We start from the raw sequence: 20,706 nt of genomic DNA on the forward strand, positions 1-20,706 counted from the left end.
CCCATAATTGTTCAAGAGCCACTTACATGGGATACATCCCATGCCATCTGCTCTCAAAGCCAATCGTTGCCTGGAGACCCTCATCACTTTCCTACAGGGATAGTGCCAACCCCCTCAATGTTAACCCCAGTCAAACAACAGGCAGCAAAAAGGAGACAGAACTGTGACAGATTAATTATATTGTATATATTTCTAACATCAGAAATGATGGGAGAGTTCAGAAAGAAAAAGACTGGGGTGGAGGGGAAAAGCTAGCGAGAAAAAAGGAATTTGATGTGTAGTTAAAAACTAAATGCTGGGCTTTAAAATGTGGATGAGGAAAGAGAAGAAGGAAACTCCAGGGAAAGGAGCTGAATCTATGATCATTTATTCAACAGAGCTGTCACCAGCTTGAGGAATAGTATAATAAAAGCTCTGCGTTGGGATTGGCTGAAAACCTCCATTAGTAGAATAATACATAATAAAAATGGATGTAATAGAAAACTGTGGCAATTGTAATCACTTAATCCCCGGGTCTACCTCTTGAATAAGTTTACTGAATCTTTTGTTTTTTTCCTGCATAGATTTCCCTGGCTTTCCCTTGGGAGGGGATAGTAGGGGAATAGAAATCCATAGAATTACCTCAATAAATTTGCCCGGAGCCAGATGCATTTTTATCACAAACATAATAGGGATCCAGATGACTGAACAGGCTAGCATCAACCATCCAAGCACCATCGACCAGTTGGGGTAGCGGTAGGAGCCATAGGTCATGGGTTCCCACTGATAAAAACTAAAGCAAAGAATAAACTGGAAAGAAGAGGGAAAAGAAAACAACACAAAGGTAATGCAGGTTCATCAGTAATGACTTGGAGCATGTCATCTCACACACAAAGCAATCAAATTGACCCTTCTTTTAATTCAACTGGCCCAAACTATGACTCATATCCAGCGAGGAGCTCCTTCCAAAGTTAGACCCAGAATGATACTTGAGAAGCTATTTGGTGCAAAGTACAGCTAAAAAGATTAATTCATCTATGGTTCTTTTAATCTCTGTGCATGTTTGTCCTTCATTGCCGAAGGAAACCATGCCATCAGAGAAATAATGACATGACTTGCACTTGACTTTGTTTTGAGTGAGGGAGGGCTATGCAGGTCACCAGCCTCACTTCTCCTCCAGAGCCATCTGAATCCAGTGACCTGATATTCATCAGGAGGACTGGAGATGACCCAGGATGAGGCAATTGGGGTTAAGTGACTTGCCCAAGGTCACACAGCTAGTGAGTATCAGGTGTCTGAGGTGATATTTGAACTCGGGTCCTCCTGACTCCTGCACTGGTGCTCTATCCACTGCACCATCTAGCGGTTCTTTTAATAAACAGTGGGGAAAGGAGTATTGGTATAGTTCTGTGCCCTTACAATTGAGTGGAGACAGTATGGCAGGTCACAGACTAAAAATCAGAAGCCCAGGTTTGTAATCCTGGATCTGCCAGTCGTTAATTGAGTCACTCCATATGTCTCAGATCCCTCCTACGCAAAACAGAAATAATTGCTCCCCTAATTACTTGTCAGGGACAATAGTGGATAGCAGACTAATTCTGCCCCTGCCCACCCACCCAAAGCAGCAGCAAGAGATCCTCCGAAGGCCTGGTCAGCAAATAACATGAATGATCCTATTTGCTGAAAATAGGGACTAAAGACATATATCTTATAAGGTGTATAGTGCTCTCATCGAGCCTTCAGAGTCATCTCCCAAGGACCATAGGCTAGGTTTGCCAGCTTTTTTATATCTTTAGGAACAGTGGTCTGGACAGTCACATGATTTACCTCCCTACTCCTTTAAAATAAAAAATATCAATGTTTAAGGTGGGGTGTGGAGAAATTATTATAGTAAACAGAGCACATGAAAGCACTTTGAGAAGTATAAAGTCTTTTACATATGCAAGATGTTTGTACAGCATCTTCATCATCACCTCTGTCATTATTAGCATTAGCATTACTGACAGGCAAAGCGCTCGTAGTCCATACAGAGTCCAACCAGTCATTCCTATGCAATAAGACTTCAGCACAAAAATTCTAAACAACCCTGGCCTGTAGACAATGATTTTTTCATGCTCCTGCAAAGGAAGAAAGCTACTCCAAGTTTCTTTTAAACGTTTGCCCCTAGAGTTCTAAGCTTTATTACACAGTCTATTGGCACTATAGCCTAATGTAATTATGTTAAGTTGATCCATTTCATTTACTATATAAATAGCAATACATCTGCTTATGTTTGTGCATAATTCAGTAACGTGATCTGACTATGCATACAATAATTGCATGGAGAATATTTATAGCCCTATAAATCCAAGGAGGCATGTATAAAAGTGATCAATTTTATTTCCGGGCTACAAAGTCATTGAAGTCATCATACTAGCCCTTCCTAGCTGACTAACCCCAGATTTGAAGTAGGATACAACGACAACAACAATTTGCAGTCGGATACAACGAAAACACGCAACAGTGGATGACTGGGTCTTTTTGCTTCCTCGTCTAGATGCCCAAATATCACATCATGCTGATCAATGCAAGATCATTCTTCATATTCAATTCCTTTCTCAGGATTTAGTTTCAATAAACTCACCTATTGGCTATCCAGCGATAATGTGATGAGTTACTGAGTTAAATCCACTCACCACTGGCAAAATCTGAGCTTGCTTCCCAGAAAATAGTATTCTAATAAGGATGGTTTTTTGTTTACTTATACCTTCAGAAACTGTTTCCAAATTGTGGTACCACTTGAGGTCAGAGTATAAATTTTCATCAAAAGAAGATGATGTGGTTCTTATTTTGCTCTTATACTTTTTTTAAAATTTTATTTTATTTTTGGAATTACACCTGCTTTTATTTTTAATTTAATTAATTTAATTTTCTCTCCTTCCTATATCCTACCTTAAAGGAAAAACAGAAACAAAACTGGTAACCAATATTCATCATCAAACAAGACAAATTCCTGCATCATCCACATTTTTTACTAGGGTGAGTGACAGTAGGTCGTTTCTTTAGCAAAGAACCAGGTAGATGTGTTATACATGAAACACATAAAGTCCTTAGAAAGGCTGAGACTGGAACTCAGTTCACTTATTATTCAGTTCAGTAGGGCAGACCCATAGGAAAAACAAATGCTTTTCTTCAAGGGACAGCAATCTGTCCCCATTAGCTAAGGCCTGAACAATAGCAGATTCTCCCAGGAAAAGAATGGAGAGGTGAAGGGAGTTGGGGGATTTCAGTTTTTAACACAGAAAAGTTCCAGATTCATGACAACGCTAAATGGGAGGCAGAGGAGGGGTGACTCAAAGCCTTCAGCAGAGCTCATTATTGAGTTCTATATGTTGTAAGCAACACATCTTGGGTAAAGCACGCAACTGTGTCACTCCCGTAGTTTGTGGAAAGTGGGTGGGGATGGGGAAACAAAAGCCAAAGCTAAATCCCAATGGATAGGAACAGGTTAAAGGAATCTCCGAATACTATAGTTCTGGGCCTAAGGGAAAGAAGGGGAGAAAGGGAGAAAGGAGGGAGGGAGGGAGGGAGGGAGGGAGGGAGGAAGGAAGGAAGGAAGGAAGGAAGGAAGGAAGGAAGGAAGGAAGGAAGGAAGGAAGGAAGGAAGGAAGGAAAGATGGACCCATGAACAATCTCGTGCTTTCATTTCATCTATATCTTTAAAGAAGCATGATTTTTTTAAAAATCAACACCCTAAATCCAGTTGTACCTGAAAGAGACCCTGAAGGAGGAAGGCAGGGATTTTATTGCCTCCAGTGTCAGTCTGGTTGGGAAGCAGAACAATCCTCTTTACTATACTATCTCTGTATGGGGATGAGAAGCATGCTTTAGAGGTGATAGATTAATCAAATATGCCTTTGGCTATGTTCTTCTCATCAGAGAGATAGGGATCCATAATTTACTTCCATCCCAGAGACTGATATGGCACATGTAAATGTATATACTACACTTTCTCAGAATCCAACAAGCATCTCTCCAGCTCCACTGTTCCCCTAGGGCAAAAGAGTGAAAGCAGGCAGGCAGAATACCACAAGGATTCCAATTTTTATTCGGGCCAATAAAAAAAAAACCTCATCATTGGCAGCAACTGAAGGGCATGTTCTCACTCCATCAATAAAGCTTAGCAAGCTAAAAAAATAAAAATAAAAAAGTTGGGAGTGGAGGGTGAGATGGAGAGCCAGAAAAGTTTGCCAATGGTAGGCAATAGAAGTATTGCCTTTCTACCACGTAGGTAATTCAGATCTTCCAAAAGTGGACTCGGTTCTGGTTTTAAAAAAAATGCAAACATATCTTATATAAAATCTCACACCCAAACTCTTCCAGAAAGGGGGACTTTTAAAATAATGAGCAGGGGGAGGAGAGAACTGCACGACAAAATAATACTAATTGCTTTCCATGTAGACTGAAACAAATGCATCACGTAGGGTTCCCCCCCCTCTTTTTGTTTCAGTCTCTCAGAAAGAAGTTGAAATGGTGTGATTATATTCTCCATGACAGCAAAAGAAAAGAAAATGCAGATTTCCTACGCAATTATCTTTCTCCCTGTCTGATTTCCTTCAAAGAGATACCAGCACTCAACCTTTGGCTGAGTAGTGGTTCTTAGTCTGGCTTCTAGTGCCACCTGCTGGGAAATGAGAGTATGGGAGCACTCACAGCTTTCCAGAGAGCATTAAAATAAGAGTTCATTTATTGAGACTCAAGGAACATGAATTTAGAGCTGAAGGGGACTTCCGAGGAGGAAGGTTGGGACCAGAAGGATTAAATGACCTGCTCAAAGATGCACAAGTAGTTAGCAACAGAAGTAGGATTTTAACCCAGGCCCCCTAACTGCAGAGTCAATTCTCTTTCCACTGAATCTACTGTCCCGGGGGTCAGGGGAGAATCTGTAGTGTGAGTCCAGGGCCCATCTCCAACTGAAGGTCTTTAAGGAAACACATCAAGCAACCTCTTGTACAATGAAAGGAGACTGACTCCCTCTGTGAGTATGCATGGAGTTACTGGGATAAGTATACAGTGTTCTCATCTTTTAGATTAATTATCCAAAGATATCATGGTCTGTACTTTAGAAAAGATAGATAAACAAATTAATCCAGAGAAATCTAATTCATGAGTTGGAGAATCCACTGTCAATATACGATCCTTACTGTAAGAATGGTAGGTGTTACAAATGCCCAGCAGACTTTCCAGAAAATATTTGGCTGGAATCCAATCATCATTTCTATATCTTCACAAAATCTTTGCAGACCTGCAAACAAGCAGAGGCAGTCAAGGCATCAAGCAATGTAGGAAGATTGGGTCTCATTATAGAAACAAATTCAAGCTCTTTGCCCCAAGATGGCACCTGACTGATACAAAGGTCATACCACTTATGCAGGAGAACATCTGATGCATGAATCTCTCCCTGTCCTAAAGATAATGGAGAACTGAAACTTTAAATAGCTATTAAACACATGTAGCAGTAAGGGTTTGAGGATTTTTTCCCCTAGTGACACCGAAAAGCTCTTGGGCCACAAGTAGCACTTAGGCCATATCAAAGCAGTCTAATACCAGCTCAGACCTACATATATGCTCATCTTGTCTTTGACAGCCCATTACGTTCATAACTTCAGAGATTTAGAGCTGGAAAGGATTTTGAAGGTCCTTTCTAATCTAATGACTTCATTTTGGAAATGAAACTGAGGTTCAGAAAGGGGAAATAACTTGCCCAAGGTCACCCAAGTAGCAAGTAGATAAGTCAAGATTGAACCCCAGACCAAATCCCATATTTCTTTGTTTTTTCAATTTCTTGCATTACCATGCCATTCATCTAGCAAAACCTATGAAAACTTCATCCAATGGATATAGCAGATGATGAAATAGCCTCACAGAAACAGTTTAAAATTTATCATGCTTAATGGGATTTTCTGCCCTCTCTATTAGTCAAACTGATAAAACTGGCTTTCATGGGCCTGCACCTACGATACATTTTTGCTTATCCTATGTAGGGGGCTAACTGTAGAGCCATCAGACAAAAATTTCCCCCATGTGACATCATTGTGTCCTGATTGGCCTCGCTCCTTGGTGCAGTGAGACTTACTGTCATCCTAGTCACAAATACAATTCTAATCAATAGGTTAAAGCAGGAAGGGGACAGGGAAGTGAGTTAATGTGGAAAGAATCATGGGACCTGCACTCAAATCCCTTCTCTACCACTGGAGCTTGGACAAGTTATTTACACTCGTTGTGACTCAGTTTCCTCATTTTTAAAATGAAGGAGTTAAGATTACATGATCTGTAAGATTCCTTCTAATTCTAAATATCTGATCTTATGATCCTAGGACTCCATATATCAATCACTCCAAAGACCTTTTCACTTTTAAAAGGTGGAGGGGGGGGGGAATGTGAAAGGGAAGGGGAAAATAAATGGACATATAAAGAAAAACAATTGGAAAATGTTTCAAGTTATGGGATTTCTGTTTCTCCCCTTGACCTCAATCTCACTGTGCTAGGAGGCCCTGGAAGAGAATCAAAGTTTACCTAAGATCTGGTTCCTGCCCTCAAAAAGCTTACAGTCTACTAAGTCCCCTTTGCATCGTCTCGGACAGGTAGTAAGTAGTCTACCCTCTACCCGGACATTTCTAGCTTCTTTTTTTACTTCTTAATGGACAACTGATGTCCTGCCAGGAGCAACAGGATGATAAAATTCAAGTTGGGCAGGATCCAAGAGGCCATCTAGTCAAGCTTGCACCTATGAAACTGCTCAACAGAATCTCCACCAATGCTCATCTAGAATTCATCTGAAGACCTTCAGAGACCATGAAAGATCACAAATTTACTCTTTGTCAAAGTTGTCCATTCTGTTTTTAAAACAACTCCAAGTGTTAAGGTTTTATTTTTATTATTGAGTCTAAATCTAAAGCTCTCTGGGGACAAACAAAAACCAAGCTAAGTTTTCTCACATGGCAGTCCTTCATATGCTTGGAGATCACCATCATGTGCCTCCTGCCAAGCATTATCTTTTCCACATAATGCTCTGATCTGGGGAACAAATTTGAAGGATGAAGTTGACTTACTTCAGTCTACCCAGGATGGTAAAAGGATCTCAAGAATGAGAACCGAGAAGGTTTAGGCTGGGAAAGAGCACTCAAGTGGATATGATATCTGTCTTCAAGTACTTGAGTTATATGGAAGAGTGATCACCTCATACTTGAGAATTTCCCATCACTCTTAGATTGACTATCCCTGAAGAATTTAGACCATGGGTTCCTAGCTATCTGGTCTATCATTGGAAATCTACACTCATTGACCAAAAATGTAGGTACAAACATGTCAGACTATCATTGGCTTTCCTCTCCTCCCCTAACACAAATCCCAAAGTAGTACAAATTCTAAGACTGAATAGTTACTTTTTTCCAAGTTTGCTAAGCATTTTTACTTCAGCACTCGGTTCTTTGTTTTGATCATAGTCTAATCCAGGATAACATAGAGCATAGATTTAGTGCTAGAAGAAACCTGAGAAATAAAATCCAAACCCTTTATTTTGCAGATGAAGAACTAAAGGCACAAGAGGTCAAATGACTTGCCCAGGTTCACACAGAAGGTATCTGCAGCAGGATTGAAACTCAAGTCTTTCTGACTCCAAGTCGAGCACTCTACCTCCTATGCCATTTTATCTTTTTAGCAGTGCATCTGCTAACTGCCCTATCACTCCCACAACATAATTACTGCTCTGTTCTCTCCTGCCCAGCAAAGTGGCTTGGTGGATAGACCACGAGCCTGGAGTCAGGAAGATTGGAATTAAAATCCATCCTCTCACACTTTCTAGCTGTGTGGCCCTGGGCAAGCCATTTAATCTCAGTTTCTTCAACTGTAAGTGGGAATAATTATAGTACCCACCTCCTAGGGTTGTTGTGAGGATCAAGTAAGATGATATTTGTAAAGTACTTAGCACAGTGCCAGACACATTAAAAATGTTTATTCCCTTTTCCTTCCCACTGTCCTCTCAGACCTTCTTGCCTATGCCCAGGTTTCCAGCCAGGCTTCTCTTTTCTGAGTTTCCTGGATCTCCTGGGGCTTAATTTCTCTTCAGATTTCCTTTTTTCTATTCTCTTGGCCCATTTCAACAAGAGATGTTGAAATTTCCTTCCCTGTCTAGGTTCTTCATGCTGTTCACTGATGACAATGGAGATTTCAGCAAAGCACCCCAAAACCCTTATACCTCTGCCTAACTCCTTCCTCAGTACAGCCCTTTCCCCATTGAATAACAGTTAGAATTGGAGTCAGGAAGACCTGAGTTCAAATCCTGCCTCAGACACTGACTAGCTGTGAGACCTTAGACAAGTCACTTGACCTCTCAGCCACAGTTTCCTCATCTGTAAAATAAGGATAATAATAAAACCTACCTCATAGGGTGGCTGTAAGGGAAAATGGGATAATATATATAAAGGGCTTTACAAACCTTAAGGTAGTAAATAAACACTACATATCCTTCTTCTTCTTATACTTTCTGTATCACATTACCTAAGGGATCTACTCTCTGGGACATAGAAATGAATGACAACAGGTTAAGTAGATAAACTAGTCACTGCTCAGGTATGACTCCCTTAATTGCAAGTATTTCTTAGCTCTTTAAAGTGGGCAAAGCACGTTATATACATTATCTCATTTCAGCCATGTAGGTAGTAAGGAAATGGAGGCATTCATTAAAGATAATTATTTCAAGAAGTTTAGCAATAAAGGGAAAGAAGGGATGTTAGTTATATAGGAAAGAAATATCAAGGGAAGACTTTTTTTAGGATTAGGGAAGCCTGAGTATATTTGTAGGTAGAGAACAAGGATCCATTGGAAAGATGGAAAACAGGATTCAACCCCTGGAGGTATGTACTACATTTAGGGTTGAATTAAACTCCATGTTACAGATGAGGACATCATAATTCAGGGAGGTCAAGTGACTATCAGTCAATGGTGCCCCTACTAGCAAGTATCAGAGACAAGATTTGTTGTACCCAGGGGTCTCCAGACTCGAAGCACAGTGCTCTTTCCACCACACCACACTGCCTCTTGGTACAGTTGAAATGATTAGCTTTGGCTGACAAGTCAATGGGAGAGATCATCTTTGATTAGCGGGAGGTTTCTCAGTGTCCTTGTTCTCATGTCATGCAGAAGAATGCTTACTTCCCCCAAGAGCACACATTCCTACAAGTATACAGTCCTTCCTTCATCTTTAATTTTCACTAGCATCCTGGCAACTCTAGCAAGAAAGACCGTCTCCAACTTGCCAGGCATTCATTTACTCACATTTCATGGGTAGAATACTTATTGTTCCAACTCTACAGGAGCCAACCTGCTGTGACTATGATCACTCTTGAAGTGGGGAAGACTTAACACAAAGTCTGCTAAAGCAGCAGGCCCCTGGAGTTATAACTAAGCATAGCCTGAGAGGTCTAATCTCTTGTTATCTATCTCTAGGCCCTAGAATATTCCTTATAGGACTAAGGGAGCAGGAAGATAACCGGGGGTTGAGAGGGTATCTTCAGTTTCCTTTCGGTTCTTGCTCAGATAACAATAATCAAACCATTACCAAATTAAAAGTTGTGTTAATTACCTACCCTATGGCCCAGACCAGAACTTCCTTCCCTGGCCTCCTTTTCCCCCTTTTTGTATCTACTCTCCTTTCAGAAGGTGAGCTCCTTGAGGGCAGGATCTGACTCATTTTTGTATCTGTATCCCCATTGCTTAGTACATTGTCTGGCATACAGTAGCTGCTTACTAAAATGCTTATTCATTAATTGAAGCACTCTCCTGGGAAAGGGCAGCATTTTGCATGCACAGAAAGAGACAATAAGGGTTAACACTGGAATAGCAAGTTAGAGGTGGGTTGGAGAGAGCCTTGAGCACCAGCCAAGGAGTTTGAACTTTACTCAGTAGGCAATAAAGAGTCACTGAAGGTTTTCTGAGCATAGGAATGACATGAATAGATGGATGCATTAAAAAAAAGATTACTCTGACAGCAGTTGGAAAGATAGATTGAAGGGTGGAGAGAGAACTGAAGGGAAAATAGTATATGCCAGAAATGGGAACTTTTACTAGGATGTAGTAACAGAAAAGAGACAGACATGAAATGCTTCGGAGATGAAAACTACAGGCTCTGGTCACTGATTGGATATGAAGGGTAAGGGAGAGAGGAGTCAAAGACAACCCCAAAGTTCTAAGCATGGGGAAGTGAGTGAGTTAAGGTGCCAATGATAAAAATAAAAAAGTCAGAAAGATGAACTGGCTTGGGAGGAAAGATAATAGGCTTGATTTTAGACATGCTGAGTTTGAGGTGCTGATAGGACATATGAACAGAGATGTCCCACAGATTATTGGAGCTTACTTGAGCTCAGAAGGTCAAGACCAGAGAAAGAGATTTGAGAACTGCTGGTAACGGAAGTAGTCTAGGAGTGAATGAGATTTCTGGGAGAGAGAATGTAAAAAGAGGCCAGGACCAAAGATAGATGTGGGGGGCACCCACATTTGAAGGTTAGGAAGAAGATAAAAACCCAGAAAAGGAGCAGCTGCAGAAGCACAGGGAGTGTGGTATCTCTGAAACTGAGAGAGGAGAGTTTCATCAGGCCCAAATGCTGTAAAGAGATGGTGGAAAGAAAAATGTCTTCTGATTTGGTGATTGTGGAGTGATTGGTACCTTTTGAGGGAGCAGTATCAGTGGAGCGATGAGGATGGAAGGGTGAATATAAGAGTTTGAGGAGGCAGTGGGTAGTAAGGAAATGGGGGCATTCATTAAAGATAATTATTTCAAGAAGTTTAGCAGTAAAGGGGAGAGATGGGAAGTTAGTTATATGGGAAAGAAATATCAAGGGAAGACTTTTTTTAGGATTAGGGAAACCTGAGTATATTTGTAGGCAGAGACCCAGGATCCATTGGAAAGATGGAAAACAGGATTGAAAACAACCATAGTTTCTAGCAAAACCATCAGAATGAGCAGATTAAGGCATCTGCCCACTTATGAATTCTTTCCCATTGCATGCTTCCTCTGGGTGGATATTAGTGCTATTATTTCTCAGTCATGTCTGACTCTTCATGATCCCTTTTTGGGTTTTCTTGGCAGAGATACTACAGTGGTTTGCCATTTCCTTCTCCAGATCATTCTATAGATGAGGAACCAAGGCAAACAGGGTTAAGTGAATTGCTCAAAGTCACACAGCCAGTAAGTATTTGAAGTTAGATTGGAGCTCCCAAAGATGAGTCTACCTAACTCTGGGTCCAGCACTCTACCTATTGCACCACCTAACTTCCCCCCAGGTATTAGTAACAAAACTCTTTTTTAAAAAGGAATAAATGAGTTACATGCTGTTTCCAAGGAATAGGATGAGAAAGAAAAAAGCCAGATTCTTTTCCCACTAACAAATTTGAAAGGCAGGAGCTGAGAACTCACTAAGAAATGAGGGAAAAGCAGCAAGAACCAAAAGTGGACACCAGTGATCCATAAGCTGTCATCATAGTAGAAAACTGCTCCCATCACTGAACTGGCCCTTAGCAACCACAGAATAGAAGGGAAAATCACTTTTTATTTTTTCATTAGTTTATTTTACTTCATTAGCAAAGTAAATGATTTTTATAACTAGCATTGAATGTCCATGGAGTTCTTTAAGAAAAAATTGAAAATCATTCTATTTTAAAGTTGCTGAGGTATTTCCACATTAAAATTTATATATTTTAGGTCAATTTGCATGCCTTGCTGCCCCAAACTGGAATAACCCGCCTCAAGAGAAAGTTGGTAGCTCTCTTTAGAGGTCTTCGATCAGAGGTTGAATGAGCACTTAAGGGGGTTCCTTTCCCGATACACTTGGATGACATGACTACTGAGTCCCCTTTCAACTCTGAAAAGCTGTGATTCTCAGGGTATCCTCAATCACCAATCAATCAATAAACATTTATTAAGCACCAACTATGTGCCAGGCATGGTGCTCAGTTCTGGGGATACAAAGAGAGCTCTTGCCCTCTAGAAGAGTATACTGTAACAGAGGAGATGGCATGCAAATATATATGTATATATATATACACAAAGCAAGCTAAGAGTGGGAGGGCACTACTAGAACTGAGACACACTAGGAAAAGCTTCTAGTAGAAGGGGGTGTTTTACTTGGGACTGAAAGGAAGCCAGGGAGATCAGTCGTCAGAGTGGTGGAAAGAGTTCTAGACATAGGGGACAGTCAGAGAAAATGTCCAGAGATGAGAAATGGAGTGTCTTGTTCATGGAACAGCCAGAAGGGAAGGGGCACTGGATTAAATAGTATGTGTCAGGGAATAAGGTGAAAAAAGACTGGAAAAGCAAGAAGGAATTAGGTTATGAAGGGCTTTGAGTACCAAACAAGGCATTTTGTATTTGATCCTGGAGACAATGCAGAGGAAGGGGAGAATTAACGTGATCAGATCTGTGTCTTAGGAAAATCACTTTAAGTAGCTGGATGGAAAATGGACAGATTAGAAGGAGGCAGGTCCACAAAAAGGCTATTGGAATAATTAAGGCATGAGGTGATGAGGGCCTGCCCCAGAGCTGTGGCCGCATCACAGGAGAGAAGGTCTGTTCTACCTTTGCACAAGGCCAGACACATTTTCAATCACATAATGTTGGAAAAAGAAAGAACCTTAGAGATCTTCTAGTCAAATGAATATTCTTTCTGGACCAGCAACCAATACTAGGCACTGGAAGAGGAAAGAGAAGGCAGATGCAAAAGAAATACAACACAATCTATGCCTTCAGTGAAAAATGTGTTATAGAAATTAGCTCCTAGTTGAAAAAGAAAACCATTAATTAGCTTCCTAGAAATTCCCATCAGAAGTTAATTTAAGGCTTTCAAAACTTGGTCATAATCTATCTTTCTAGCATTTTTATACATTATTCCCTTTTATGCATTCTGTGATTCAGCCCAGTTGGCCTTCTTTCTGTTCCTCCCATACGGCACTCCATTTTTTATCTGTACCTTTGCCCTGTCTGACCTCCATGCCTGGAATGCATTCCCTCCTTACTTGTGCCTTTTAGAATCCCTACATTCCTTCCAAATTCAGCATAAATACCATCTTTTATCTATGTCCCAGCAGCTCCAGCTTTCTCCAAAATAGCTACCATGCATTTCCTTGTTATGTATTTTATATATAACTATGTATCTACATATAATCTTCCTCTCTAGATTATGAACTCCTAGAAGGCAGAAAAAATTTCAAGTCTGTCTCCTCATTCCCAGCACCTAACAAGTGCAAGTTGCACAGTACATGCTTACTAAATGCTTATTGATTAATTAACCATCTAAGAATAATTTGTTCCCAAAGCCAAGAATGCCATTAACATATATAGAGGGTGTTGACTATGGACAAAATTGGGAAACAGATGAACCTCATTTTCAATTTCTGTTCTCATCCTCTATCACCTTCAGCCTCCCCATCCCCAATCTTATGTGTTCCTCTCCTAAAAATCCCTGTGAAAGCATTAACTGTGAACAAATAATAACTGACCATATAGAGCTTTAAAGTTTAAAAGGCACCCTACATACATCAAGATCCTATGTCTTTTCTAAGTCTTGTATCACCCCCAGCACCAAAAGACGCAATGCTTTGCAAATAGCTGGCCCTGGATAAATGTCTGGTGTGTCTTATCAGATTTTAACTCTGCTCTCTCTCCCATGCTACCTGCCATAGGGCTAGGCTCATAGAAAGTATTCATAAAAGGCTTTTTGCACTGGCTTAACAATTAAAAGAAGACCTTTTTTGCCTTCTGCCTATTGTACCCCATCAAGCAAAGCAAGGAAGATTTACATCCTGCATATCAGCTTCAAATGGAAACTTGAGAGTTCTGAAAGAGCCAAAATATAAATAAAGGGGTCAGGTGGGAAGCCAGTAACATCAGAGAGGGGGAAAAAAAGTAAGTCTAGATTAGAGGGCTTTTTTTTAATTAAAAATCTTGATGAGCTCAGCAAGCAGAACATGTAACAAGAGCTGAAGACAGATTTATTCCATCATAAAAGCCACTGCCTGGTATGGTGCCAACATCCTTATTATGAAAAGTACAAGGATGTGGAAGTTGATGTTTCAAGGGGTGTAAAACAAGCAATTGTTGGAGGTGGAAAATAAATCACACCAATTTAAAGCACTGTGATCTGGGGAAATGCACAGATGAAATTAAGACTTTCATCTCTGGTATGGAACCAAACTATTCTTCCTCTACACACCTCCATGTCACTTATCTGATCTCCTATTCTTCTAGTCATAAGGTCTGTGTATTGGCTCCCAATAAAATTCAAAGAAATTTTAAAAGTGATTTCACTTATTTAGAAGGTGCTTGAAGGCAAAATACCTGACTCAAACCCAGAGAGACAAGCTTCCAACCTTATATTGGGGTTCTAGAGGCCCGAGGACCTTTAGCAATGTTGAACCAAGATTGATAATTGAAGCCAAGCACAGAATTGAACACCTAGAATATTTTTTAAAATACAGAGAGCATGATGGGATGGATAGAGTGAGCAAAGAGGACCTGTATCCAAATCCTTCCTCTGACTCATAATAGCAGGGTGGCCCTTTGCCAAATCATTTCATTTCTGTCTCAGTTCTCACAAGCACGTAAATATAGGGGCAAGAGGGCTGACTGGTGTCAGGTGACCTGGTTTCAAGTCATGCTTCTGATAGGTCCTCCTTTTATGATCTTGGGCAAGTCACTTATCTCCTTGAGCCTTGGTTTCCTCATTTGTAAAATTACAGTGTTGAACTAGAGGGCCTCTGAGGTCCCTACCAGCTCTACTTTGATAATCCTAATTCATAGCTTGGCACCTGGATCTGTGTTAATGGTAGAGGTTCCTATTCCCAGAATCCCCAATATGACTGAAATCACAGATGCTTCTCATATCCCTGAATATGTTCAAAATCAGTAAGAATGAAATCCCCTCTGTTAAGAAGGAAATACAAATCTCCATTTGGTAAAGCTGGAAGACACCTCAAAGACCATGTAGTTCAGCCCCTTCGTTTGGCAAACAAGGAAACCTAAGCCCAGAGAGACTGCCTTGAATCAGATCACTGTAATTGGTGAGAGGCAAGGACCAGAATCAAGTTACCTCACTTCCCACCCAGATTCTTTCCACTTCAACAAGCTTCCTCTTGTTTCATTGACTCACTCAATTTAAAAGAAAATTATACGACAAGTAAATTGTACTCATCAATGCAATGATTTTCCAATTGTTTCATTTTCGTTCTGCCTTCTACTAACTTGCCATTTTCATTTGACCTCATCTTACTGAAATGAAATGATAAGATGCATTACTTCCCTGCATGATAAATATGAAAATATAAACTGTAAACTCAAAGACAGTGGGATATAATAGAAGGAGAATTGGATCTATAATCTGAAGACTTGGGTTCAAATTCCACCCCTGTGTGACCTTGGACAAGTGACTTAACCTCTCTGGAACTCAGTTTTCTCATCTGTAGTACAAGTGGGTTTGGATAGATGTCCTCTAAGGTCACCTTCTAGCTCTCAATCTATGATCCTGTAATCCTACGGGCTTTATCTGGAAACACCCTATTCCTTTTGGTAGGTTAAATATCCATTTAAGGTTCAATCCGAAATTTTCATCTAAAATATTCCTGCTGAAGGTAGCCCAGTGGAGTTATAGTCTTCATAGAGAGAGGAAGTGTCCACACTCACTAAACCATTTATCTACAAAAGTGTCCAGGTATTGCAGATCACTCGGCACAAGGACCAAAACTTTCAAGATATAGATAGGGAGATAGAGAGAGAAATAAAGAGAGAAATCCTTTGGGACATAGGAAATCTACTTCCAGTTTCATATGCAAAAAGCTATCATATATTCTTGTGCTTTAAAAGTGAAATGAAAAAGGCTTTTTGTTTAATAATGCTTTTAAGCTGTTAAATAAGCCTGTTTTAGCAAAGAGAACTATGTAAATGTGTCTTTTGTGAATATCATCGATGAGGATATAGATATCGAAAGAGGTAAATTAGAGCATTACCTTTCACTAGGATGGAATATCAAGTAAAGAATTTGACTCTCCCATCCGATTACCTTGGGAAATAGTGTGCTGGATGAAAACACATCTGAAATTTCCTTTCTACCTGGGGAGCCTATGTAAATTCGTACAGCATAGAACCAAGAATTCTGATATATAGTCCTAAATATAAAGTCAGTCCTGTACCTACTTTTGTCATTTTCTGCTCAAAGTAGAAAGTCCTTTCCTAGGATTGTGAACATTGTTCAATTTCAAAATCATGACTCAGCCCTTTCATTCTGGGTCAGAATAGATTTGATAGGCAGGTAACTGTAGGCAAATTCACTCACATCTGGATAGTTGTAGATGAAACCCTGCTCCACAGCTCATCCAGCCATCACCTGGGTCCACCTAACCATCCTGCCTGCTGCCCACATATGCACATCCCTTCCTCACTTTCCACCTCTTCTTCTAAGCACAGTAATCAAATAGTTGCTACAATTGCTTCTAAAGAGGATAAAGCATGCTGATTGGCCTATGGTTCAACTCACTATCCCTGTAACCACTCAGATCAAAATCCCCTCCCCTGCCCATCTTCTCTTATTAGAATATAAGCTCCTTGAGGGCAAGGACTGTCTTGATCTTGTGTTGGTGTCCCTTTGGTACATAGTAGGTGATTACTAAATTCTTTTTCATTCATTCATACATACAAAATCAGTATGAGATGCAGTGCTATCTTAACAGCCTAAATTATTTCACTGGAATCTCTATACCCACTTTTTTCAAAGGATTCAATTTGTCTAAGTGGTCTATGTAATTCTCTCTAGCCAGAGAGCAGATTTCCTTTCCAAAACTCCCAGGAATCTAAGCCTGGGGCAGTGTCTCCATCATGACTTGGAAACCAATTAATGTCTCCTAGTTCTCATGGAGTCTTCTTTTTTTGTCATCCATTTTCATGTTTTTCATTTCAAAGAGTTTTAGGCAAAAACCAAAAAAAAGCCTGAGTAGCAGCAAGGTGTTTTGAAGAGTAGTTTCATGCCAGTTCTAATATACAGATGCCAGATCTAGTAGAGACACCAAGTTGTTATTTATATCATCTCAAAGAGTGCCAGCCCCACAGCCCTTCACGTGAAATAGCCAGATTAAATGCTCCTACAGTGGTGTGCCAATTGGGACTTGCAAATACTCACTCCTAAGGGTAATGCTAAATCTGCCAAAGCAGCACACATGTTTTCTCTCCTTCTTGTGGTCCTACATTAATTCTCATCTTCTATGACTGCTGCTCTTATCATCAGGATCAGAGATCCTCATCAGAGGATCATAGATCTAGTGCTAGCAGGACCTTTCACCCCAGAGTGTGCTAACAATCAGCTGTCCAAAAAATGATGTATGTGTGACACACTTTTAAGTTTGATTTGCATTAACATTTTCTCCATCACTTTCTCAAAGTCTCAACCATTAACAAAACAATACATCAAGAAATGAATCACAGAATTTGACAGAGATGTAAATGCTCACATTGAAACCTTAACAAGCAGATCTCAAGAGGCAGTTGAAGCTAGCTCCAACATATCCCCAACCTATTTTGATGCAATAATTTTACAGCTATGGAAACTGAGCTCCCAGGAGGTTATGTGAATTGTCCTAAGTTACAGAAGGAGTCAGCATCAAAGGTAGCATTCAAAACCAGGGCCTCTGACTGGAGTCTTAGCATTCTCTGGCCCATACTGCCTCCGAGATCATTTCTCCAAAGGTGTCACTCATTTTTCATTATTCACAAAATCCAAGAGAAGTCTGATTCACAGGTCTGTTTCTCTTCTCTATAAAATGAAGCTGGACTAGATGGTTCCAAGGATCTTTGAGCTCTACCTCTAGGAATCTAGGATCCTATGAATAGTCCCTCCTCTCTTCCCCAAAGTGCACACCCATTCTCCAGTGTCCCCAAAGAAGCACCTATATCTTTTCTTAGACATAGGATACAGAGCAACACTCTTGTGTTCAAGAAGCCAGTCCAAACAATGTTTGGTTACTCCTTACCATATATATAGGAAATCCCAACGAGCTCAAAGATTGCAATGATGACCAGTGCATATGAGGCTGCATATGTGTCCACTAGTTGAAACATGTAAATTCCACCCTAATGGAAATAAAGAAAATTCATCAGTTAGATGCACTCTCAATATCATGTCTGTCTTTCCATGCACCATACTTTCTGATGTTTATTTTCTGGAGATAGCAAGGCTTCAAGTTGAAAGGGATGCTGGATGATGCCATTCAGTCATGGAATCATAGAATCTCAGAACTCTGTGGTACTTCAGAACCCCATATTCGATCTGTACCTGAAGAATTCTCTTTTGGAATTCCTGACATATGGATGGATATCCAGCCTCTGAAACCCTAACTCCCTGCAGCCCATTCTTCTTTGGCTCTAATTCTTTGTTCCTACATCAAGTGTCTTTTCAGATGAGGAAACTGAGGTCCACCACAATTAAATGACCCTCCCAAAAGGTTTCAAAGGCAGCAGAACTGGGATTCACACCCTGATTTGCTGACCCCAAATCTCAAGTTCTTCCTACTAGCATCCATAGTAACTCAATACTGCAGAGTCCATAGAAAGGACCAATAACTACTCCAAGTTGGGGATAATTTGTGACCACTGGGTATATACCTCAGTTCAATTAATAAGCAGGGGCTCTGGTCATATTATCAAATCTATCTCAGTAAACATGCTAGGCTAATCAACAGAGCAAGCAAAGAAAAGGACCCACTCCCTTAAACTGAAAGGATTAAGATCCAACGTGAAGAAAGCCATATTAGCATTACCAATGCTTTTCTGTATAAGTATACCTTACTTTAAACTACTTTATAGTTTATATAAACTACACTTTAAGCAAAGACAGTGGGAAAATGGTGATATAGTCATCAGTTGCATTAATAGAAGTTTGGTGTATTATATTGACAATTCCATCCATGTATGGGCTGGACAAGATGACCAACTAAGGTCCCTTCCAACTCAAATTCTGGGATGGTGTGAAATAGAAGGCCTGGAAATGGGGAGGCGATAATCCCTCTGGTTCTCTGTCCTGCTCAAACCATATTTGGAACAGCAGGCTCAATTCTGGGTGCCATATTTTTGGAAGGACATTGATTAATCAGAGGATATCCATAAGAGCATGACCAATATTTCGAAGGATTTTAAGAATGTTCCATATGAGAATTGGTTGGAAGAAACTGGGTATATTTAGCCTAAGGAAGAGAAAACCTATGAGAGCTATAATAGCTTTCTTCAAGTCTCTGAGAGGCTATCATATGGAAGAGGCTAGAATTGTCCTCCACGGTTCCCAGGGGTAGTGGATAAAAGTTGCAAAGAAGCAAATTGTTCTAATTCTTCTGTGTTCAGTAAAGGAAAAATCTCCAAATAACTAGGACTCCATCCCAAAGCAGAATGAGTTGATGCAAAAGATAACAGGTTCTGCCTTACCGAAATCTGCAAGCCAAAGCTAAATAATGGCTATGGAGGTATACTATAGAGGGTATTCTTGTACAGATACTGATTGAACTAGAGGGTTTCTTAGGTCCCTTCCACCTCTGATATGCTGCAGTTCTCCAGTCATCATTTAAATCTATATTATCTGCATTTCTGATGGCTCTTCAATTGTCTAATGGCTCCTAACTCTCAAACGTTCTCTCTTCCTAATCCCCCACCTAATGAATTCATGTTACTTAAAATCTAATAGGCATCAGAACTTTGTCTCAGAGCCTCAGCTGGACTGTAATTTCCACAAGGACAGGGACTATGTCTTCTTTATCTTAAGAAATAATAATAATTAATGCTTGCTAAATGGTTATGGAATTTAATTGTAGAATTCCCTTCCCAAAGCTTTAAGAGAAATAATTTTTAACCTGTAAAAAAACCCCAAACATTTAAATGCTTTTGAAAAACTCAGAACTTTAAAATAATCTTGTGGTGGAACTTATTTTAAAACAAAGAATCATCCAGCAATTTTTCTATACTGCAAGTTGAGATGTCTTTGTTTGGGGTTTTCTTAGTTAGACACATCCATTACGTGGCTGCCTACCTGGCTCAAGGATACATCTATCCGTTGCTACTGGACAAAACGGAGGCCGAATTAAGTCTGTCTGATCCCTAATTAATTTGTGTAAACCCTATTTTTGTGGCAGTAACATTTGTCTACCAAAATGCCAATAAGTACTAAGTCCATAACAATTGCATGAATAATGAATGAGAGAATGAATAAATGAAGCAGAGACAGCAATGTCCTACCCTGCCTTCCTTTTCCCAAAAGAATCCCAGCAAACAATCTACCTGAGTGATCATAGGAAAGCCCATGATGAAGAAACAAACACAGCATCCAAGAGTAAAGACAGGCTTGTGTGTGCGCAAATACTTTGGAAACTCATCTGAGATGGAGGTCACTATGGTCTCAATGGTGGCAAACTGGGGAGGAAAGATTCAAAGAAAATGTTAGTTATGCAGCCTAAACAAATATAGTGAAAGCAACCATTTTTCATTCTATAAAGGAAAAAGAAAAGAAGTAATTTTTTTTTTAATAATCCAAAAGAACCTACTGAGATCTTGTTACCAATTATGGGCAAGGAGACTGATTTCTTAGAACTCTCTCTTCTACCGCCACCTCCCCCTACCCTCAGAGACACACACACTTCATTCCTTCATCCATAAGAACAGTGGAAACAATC

General features: G+C 40.1%; 1 protein-coding gene across 1 annotated transcript in view; it reads right to left on the bottom strand.

The window, feature by feature from the left end:
- SLC6A5 (solute carrier family 6 member 5) overlaps nt 1-20,706 on the bottom strand; it is a 69,412-nt gene that overhangs the window by 2,102 nt on the left and 46,604 nt on the right. The window contains exons 11-14 of the mRNA XM_072622000.1: nt 20,315-20,446; nt 18,025-18,124; nt 5,163-5,263; nt 622-789 (exon numbers count right to left, since the gene is read on the bottom strand). Of these exons, the coding sequence (XP_072478101.1) occupies nt 622-789; nt 5,163-5,263; nt 18,025-18,124; nt 20,315-20,446 (501 nt within the window). The remainder of the gene's footprint in view (nt 1-621; nt 790-5,162; nt 5,264-18,024; nt 18,125-20,314; nt 20,447-20,706) is intronic.

The sequence above is a fragment of the Notamacropus eugenii genome, chromosome 6, assembly GCF_028372415.1.
Source record: "Notamacropus eugenii isolate mMacEug1 chromosome 6, mMacEug1.pri_v2, whole genome shotgun sequence".
In the NCBI taxonomy this organism is placed as follows: domain Eukaryota; kingdom Metazoa; phylum Chordata; class Mammalia; order Diprotodontia; family Macropodidae; genus Notamacropus; species Notamacropus eugenii.